General features: G+C 40.7%; 1 protein-coding gene across 1 annotated transcript in view; it reads left to right on the forward strand.

Annotated features, from left to right (window-relative positions):
• The window catches only part of LOC146386214 (apoptosis-stimulating of p53 protein 2-like), a 34,328-nt gene extending 30,590 nt beyond the window's left edge, over positions 1 to 3,738 (forward strand). The window contains exons 13-18 of the mRNA XM_084932298.1: positions 554 to 1,326; positions 1,433 to 1,570; positions 1,759 to 1,892; positions 2,090 to 2,256; positions 2,753 to 2,952; positions 3,337 to 3,738. Coding sequence (XP_084788424.1) covers positions 554 to 1,326; positions 1,433 to 1,570; positions 1,759 to 1,892; positions 2,090 to 2,256; positions 2,753 to 2,952; positions 3,337 to 3,378 — 1,454 coding nt within the window. The 3' untranslated portion in view covers positions 3,379 to 3,738. The remainder of the gene's footprint in view (positions 1 to 553; positions 1,327 to 1,432; positions 1,571 to 1,758; positions 1,893 to 2,089; positions 2,257 to 2,752; positions 2,953 to 3,336) is intronic.
• The last annotated feature ends 3,899 nt before the right edge of the window (positions 3,739 to 7,637 follow it).

The following is a 7,637-nucleotide window of genomic DNA, read 5'->3' on the forward strand; positions in this document are numbered from 1 at the left end:
TGAATGGGTGGATGACTGAATGTAATGTAAAGCGCTTTGGGGTCCTTAGGGACTAGTAAAGCGCTATACAAATACAGGCCATAAGCCTGTCTCCTAGAAGTAAAATACGGAGTATTTCACTCCATTAATTATACCTGCATGATGGATGTACATAAAACTTATAGCCCAGTACTTGATAGCTATCAGATCCCTCTGCATTTCCTCTGTGATGTTGTACTTGTTCAGACTATATTTTGGAAACTTCACCATGTGAGGTGAAGGGAACAGCTGTGACTGGTATTTACTGGCATGTTGTCAGGGACTGATTTAGATACCACTTGATTTGTCTTTGCTTTGTAGTCTATTGGTAAAGCAAGCTTTTTCAGTATCAGTATTTAGGAAAAACAGGTACTTATCTATCAATAATGAAGTTTTTGGGGGAGTTTTTTTTCCTCTCACCCCAAACAATAATCAAACATGTAATTTGTAATCTGTACGTTTGTTTAATGGAGGTCAAATAGAACTTGCTGTGAGAAATGTCTTGTGAATCCATGTATTTTCTTTCCTTTCTTAGTGTATGGAAAACCAGTCCTTCCAGCCAGCAGCAAGCAGCAATCAATCAGCTCAGAAAACCATTCCTTCAATTCTGAATTTTGTGCACCTGACGGAAGTGAAGCTGACAACAGTTGCCCAGGTAACACTGAAGGTATCGGAGGAGAAACAGCGGAACACAGTATCCCTCGCCCGCTCAGCCCCACCAAGCTCCTCCCCTTCATATCAAACTCTCACAGGAACCCCAGTGATGCTGACCTGGATAATCTGCGTCGCCGGCTGCAACATGCACCCCGACCCCTGAAGAAACGCAACTCAATCACAGAGCCCGAAGGCCCAGCAGGACCCAACATTCAGAAACTGCTCTACCAGAAAACCACTCTGGCTGCTATGGAAACCATCCCTATGGAGACGGCTAATTCTGCAGGGATCCATATACAGCCTACAGTTCATGAGGACAGGATCGGTGGCATAGATGGAGCAGCCAGGGTTCAGGATGAAAGTGAAGCTGACTTGAAAGAGCCACTCCCTGAGAAAAGTTTGACCCCACCCCCACTACCCCCTCGCTCACCCATCTCTGATCCTACTTCCTGCCACTGCATGCTATCACCGCTGGAAGACAAGGACAAGGAGAAAGAGAAATGTCCATCAACCTTAGCTCACCAGGAACAGTTTCTAGAGGAGTTCCCTCCTTACCCACCCCCACCTTACCCCAGCTGCGGGGAGTTGGAAGAGGGAGATGATACTGTTCCCCTGCAGCCACCAGAGGTTGCAGGACAGGTCACAGTTCTGCCGGTGAGTGATGTGACTCAGATTTTGAGAGGTTATTAAAAATCCAGTTTGCCTAAATACAAACACAATTGTTTTTTTCTAATTTATTGCAGTTCTGTTTTCTTCTTAGGGTAAGAAATCAATCCTCCATAAAGCTGGCAAAGAGCGAGCCAACCACAATTTGCGGGTCAAGTTCAACCCTTTGGCCCTGCTACTGGATTCATCTCTGGAGGGCGAATATGATCTTGTCCAGAGGGTTATCTATGATGTGAGTCACGCAAAGAAAAATAGAATAAAATAGCCCATTATTATCATTGTACATGTACCAAAAAATTGTGGGAGCTACACACTGCTATACTTATTTTATAGATCCACTAAAAAGATTTATACTTGCAAATTCCTTAATTGTTCTTCACCCCAGGGTATATGGTCAGTATGTTACTGTGTGTCTTTCAGGTGGATGACCCTAGTATGCCGAACGACGAGGGCATCACGGCTCTGCACAACGCAGTTTGTGCCGGCCACACCGAGATTGTCAAGTTTTTGGTTCAGTTTGGTGTCAATGTTAATGCTGCCGACAGTGACGGCTGGTGAGCCTATGTAGGAAACAGTAGAAAACACGGGCAGTATAAAAGATGGACTTAGCCATGGTGACACCTCCGGACATAACTTCCGGATGTTATGTCTGTCTTTTACATTGTCTATGGTAGGAAGAAAACAAATTAATTTGGCACAGCACCAGTCCTTATTAACTAACTACTCATTCTCCTTCTGTTTGTGTCTCCAGGACGCCCCTTCACTGTGCTGCCTCCTGTAACAACGTTCAGGTCTGTAAGTTCCTTGTCGAGTCTGGAGCAGCTGTATTTGCCACAACATATAGTGACATGCAGACAGCTGCTGACAAGTGCGAAGAGATGGAAGATGGCTATGCCCAGTGCTCCCAGTTCCTCTATGGTGAGACAAAACCTGTTAACATATTAACAAAAGGGGTTCAGGGAGATAAGCCTCATAGTTCATAACAAATTTGTTGGTTTCAAGGACAATTTCGCAAATCTTTCAAGGGGTTGAGCGTGTTCTGTAGCAACAAGAGATTTACTGATGTATGATGGGTGTCTGTACAGGTTACAGGCGAGTTTGGAATTTGCTTAATTGTTCTTTAGGAGATTTAAAAGATCTTGGGTGCCATAAGGATCTTGTTATGATCTGCCTGGATTTTGAGGACTGTTGCATAGGTTCATGCATTTTAAGGGGGTTTGGTTCAGACCAGTTATATCAAGGAAGTAAATCAATTTTGTAAAAGTTTTCTAGACTTGTGAGGCTTGTGTTTCAGTAAATGGACTTGGCCTTAAAGTAGTTTAAATGTGTCTCAGGTTATTACATTTTCACATAAAAGTTTAAAGAATATCAGACAACGACTCATTAAACTTTTAACCTATTTTTGTCTTTTTAGGTGTTCAGGAGAAGATGGGTGTGATGAATCATGGTGTAGTGTATGCCCTGTGGGACTATAAGCCTCAGAGTGACGACGAGCTTTGCTTCAGTGAGGGTGACTGCATGACAGTGCTGAGAAGGGAGGATGAGGTGGAAACGGAGTGGTGGTGGGCACGATGCGGTGACCATGAGGGATACATTCCCCGAAACCTTCTGGGGGTGAGCCGCCTATGCCAAATTTAGCAGAGCTTGTATAAACCTTTTAGACTGAAGCTACTCATAAGGAAATGTTCAGATTTCTGGGTTTAGGGTCCCATTACATCAGCATTTAAAACTTTCTTGTTAAAGTAAAAAAGCATCCCAGGAGAATATCAGAAAAATTTAATAAAGAATAAGACGGTAAGATTTCCTAATGTGCGGGAATTAAACTGTCTAGTCTGCCAATCTGTTGCTACTTCAGGTTGGCCTTAAATCACATGTTTTAATCAGATTTAAAAACTGCTTTGAGAATCCTGTTACTTAACAGTCTTAAGTTTGACGTTTTAGTATTTAATGTTATCTTAATGGTGTTTTAATGAAAAACTCTCTATCTTTCATTCCCAGCTATATCTGAGGATCAAGCCCCGGCAAAGAAGCCTGGCCTAAAAGACAGCTTGTATCTCTTTCAGAGGACTACATGTTTGCATCAAGGGAATAAACCTCTGGGTTCTTATAGTAGAGAAAAAAAAGTCAGATGTTGTTGATTTTTAAAAAATAAATGTAAAAAAGGAAATGTTTCTCAATCTTTCATTGAATGTGAAAAGGATTTAACCTCATCTGGATTTCTCAGGAGCTTTTTTTGCATATTTGTCACACTTAAACATTTCAGATTATAGTCGTCCATGTCTTCAAGCAGCAAAACAGCCATAGACCATGACATTACCACCACCATGTTTGACTGTTGATATGGTGTTATATGAAATGCTGCATTAGTTTCACAACAGTTGTAATAGGGTTAAATTTAAATTTAAAAAAAAAATGCAATTCTTTTTCTTGGCAGTTCGCATTTCAGCGATTCCTGAGATTAGGGACAAAACAGGTAAAAAAGTTATTTTTTGATTTTTCAAAAACATATTTACATATAATTGTTACACAAAGTTTTGGCTGTCTGACTATGTTTTGGTACAATCTCCCAGGTGTTTTTTAATTGCAAGTGCAAGGTTTTTGTCAACACCATCAGACACAAAGAAATGTAAATATATATATATATATATATACACATCTTATAAAAACTTATAAGATGACATATATAAGATATATATATGTATATATAAAAACTTTAGTTTTTTCAGCTATTTTGACTGTTAGCACCTTCTCTGTTCTACTGTTTATGGACATATGTTTTCAAACTAATTATACCACGTTTAAAAGTACGATTTTTTTTGGCTTTTTATTATTAGAGTTACTGTCATACATTTTTGCAGAAGCTTGTATTTAATCTCTATAAGACCCAATCATATTTAGCAGCATGCAAATGACACACATATTGAGAAAAGTAAGTATTTTCATTGGAAGATCATGAGGGGGGAAAATATATGGTGCTTCAAAAGAGAAAAATAAACAAAAAATCCATATTATTGTGTGCACCTGATGGACCCAATATCATGGACGACCAAGCCCGTAAATGGGATGTACCATCAAACAGAGGAACTAGCTGACAACAAGAAATCCTAGCTGTGACTAGAAAAGGCCATCTGAAAGCAAAGCACAGAGACTCTGATCATCACTCACAACACAAGAACAGGTCCTGAGCACTATAGCAATAGAGGCAGGAATCTACCACAGCTAACAGGACCCAAGGTGTAGACCAGGGATGCCTAGTATGTCGATCATGATCTACTGGTTGATCGCAACGGTAGTGTGGGTAGATCGCATGGCATTAAAAATTAGATGTCAGCCTATTTATTATCCATGCTCACTATGAAATTTGTCACCTGATTTACATACAGGGCAGCCAGTCTGATATCTGATCTTTTCTGACACGTTGGTAACAACGTATGCGCGTAAAGGCACGCCAAGTGCTGCAAAACTCTAGCAAGCTACTGAGTTGCCTAGTTAGCCTCCACTTTATTTCTTCTAAATTCAGGAACGGATATAAAAATGAGTGGGGGCTCTGGACCAAGTAAGAAGGAAGGATATTGCGAACTGCGAGTGTTTCTCACTGCAACTGGACAAGTCTACAGACATGAGTGACACAGCCCAGTTGTGCATTTTTATTCGGATGGTGTTTACCGATATGGCTTCAAAAAAGGAGCTATTAAAAGTACTGCTCATGAAAGAACACACGTGAGGAGAGGACATTTTTCTTCAGAAACTTTATTGAGTAAACCTAGCTCCCAGTATACAAATAGGTGTCCATCACCATAGACAAAGGGCCTGCGATGATAGCTCAAATGGATTCATTGCCAGATGCAGGGAGGACGATGCTTTCCCGGACTTCCTCAATTACCACTGCATAATACACACATTATGCACAAAAATGCTTAACATGAAAGAGATAATGGATGTGGCAACAAAGTTCGCCTGTTCCATCGCACCAGATCTCTTCAAAGACGGCTATTTCGTGCGCAACTGGAGGTCCATTCTTAGTTGTTGCTACACACTGACATGAGATGGCTTAGTCGAGGGAAATTCCTGGAAAGATATCGAGAGCTCTGTCCAGAGATTACGTTTTCCCGTGTAGCTAAACATCAGTGTCAGTCAAGTTACTTGAAAAAAGTAATCAGTAACTAATTACTGAATACTCCCCCCAAAGTAATCCCATTACTTACTGATTACTTATTTTTGAAGTAATTAGTTACTTAGTTACTTTTTACAAACATTTTACAACCTGAATAGGTAATAAAGCAATAGATCTGTCAGCCCAATTCTACTTTTTCTACACAATTCATCATATAAAATGTAATCAAATGAAAAAGTCTTTTTTTAAAACTTGTTTTATTAGTTTTAATCTTTTAACTTTATGCATCAAGCAAAAATTAAATTATATGCAACTTTCTCTGACTGGAAGAAATTTGTTTAACCTAACATTTAAACCTATTTTCTGCACTTTCCAGCATATAAAATTAAATAGTTTTTGGTGTTTACACTCACTCTTTCAAATAGATGCACGTAAAACACAGCAGAAAATAAATAAAATCAAAGACTCACCTGTCTTGTTGCTCTATTTTCACCTGTGGGCAGAACGGAATCAAACTCAAAGTAAGGTCAGTAGGGGAGAGCGGGGTAAGTTGTCACACTTTTCACACTGACTAACTTTTACTGAGCACCATACATCACAACGTAATAAATGTTTCACCAAATGAAAGAAGGAAGTCTCGGGCACATATGATGTATTCATTACATTTTCATATCTTATCTCATTACGGAGTTGTAGACTGTTGAATGGAGAATGTGCACTTGTGAGAATTTGCCCCATCGGCAGGTAAGTTGTCACACTAGATTATCTTAAAATAAGAACACAAATACTTAATTGTGATTATTGATTTTAATTGTTAAATTCAAACCAAAACTGGAAATTTGAACAATTATGCCAAGAGAATTTGGAAAAAAAACAATTATTTCAATCCAATACACATTTTAATCAAAACATTAAGTAGAAAGAAAACTTTAGTTTGAACTTTAAACTCAAATGTTCTCTGGCTTGCACATAAATCCATCATAACTGAATGGAATGCTGCAAATAACTTGCTTTACTTAACATGTTTATCCTCTGAACAAAACAGATGCCCTATTTCTGATTAATCAGACTCAACTTCAGAGTCACAATTCTGGCACACATAAATTGCCTGGCCTGAGGTGCAAGCATCATGGGCCCATTTGTTGCATTTTACGCATTTTACCCAGGTCTCTTTTGGACGACTGTTTGAAAATGGCTCCACACAGACAAGGCAGAAGCACTCTTCATCATCTGATGATAACTCTTGAATTATTTTTCTTCTTTTAGCTGCGTTGTTCTTCATAGGTCCAGATGTTTTCCCCCCTCGCGTCCCTCTCTTTTGAAACAGCTTTTTGCTAGATTCAGCCTTATTCTTTTCTTTTTCTAGTTGCTGCTTCACTGGCGTGTCGGTTAGAATTGCTGATTTGCGTCGTTTTCTTCCTTTGCTGGATGGTTTTGGATATGGCCGGATGCCCTCTGGAGTTGGTAGTCCGCTGTCAGTAATTGCAGTGCTGGGTAAGGGTGAGCTCGTGATAGAGATGGTGCTGGAGCTTGGCAGTTCAGAGTTGGTGCTGGGGCCTAGCAGTGCAGAGTTGGTGCTGGGGCCTGGCAGTGCAGAGGTAGTGCTGGGGCCTGGCAGTGCAGAGGTAGTGCTGGGGCCTGGCAGTGCAGAGTTGGTGCTGGGGCCTGGCAGGGCAGGGTCCGGAATAGGGCGATCTGTGACGTAGGATGGTGCAAACTCGGCTTCCAGAAATACATTTCTGTTGTAAGGTTGAATCCCAGCCACCCTAAAACCAGCCTGAATGTTCAATGGGGTTGCAGCCAGAGGATATGCAATTGCCACAATCCCAGGAATGTCATAAATAGACATTGTCTTCCCAGGGTTGTTCCTCATCCAGGCATCACACGTGCTGTTGATGTGCCTCTTTAGTGGCCCGTAGATAGACCTGTCTAATGGTTGGAGCCGATGTGAGCAGTGGGGTGGGAATGACAGCATGATTATACCATTTTCTTTGGCATAATTGAGTCCATCAATGGACAGATGAGACTCGTGGTTGTCCAAAAGGAGTAAACAGGGCTTCTCCTTTGAACACTTTGTATGTTCATTGAAATGTTGCAGGAAGTCAACAAAGTGTGTGTCTTTCATCCATCCAGAGGAATTTGCCCCTCCTTTGCTGCCGGGTGGCCCGTTGATCAGGAAATGGTC

The sequence above is a fragment of the Perissodus microlepis genome, chromosome 6 (assembly GCF_051167445.1).
Source record: "Perissodus microlepis isolate ML-2025 ecotype Zambia chromosome 6, ASM5116744v1, whole genome shotgun sequence".
NCBI classification, from domain to species: domain Eukaryota; kingdom Metazoa; phylum Chordata; class Actinopteri; order Cichliformes; family Cichlidae; genus Perissodus; species Perissodus microlepis.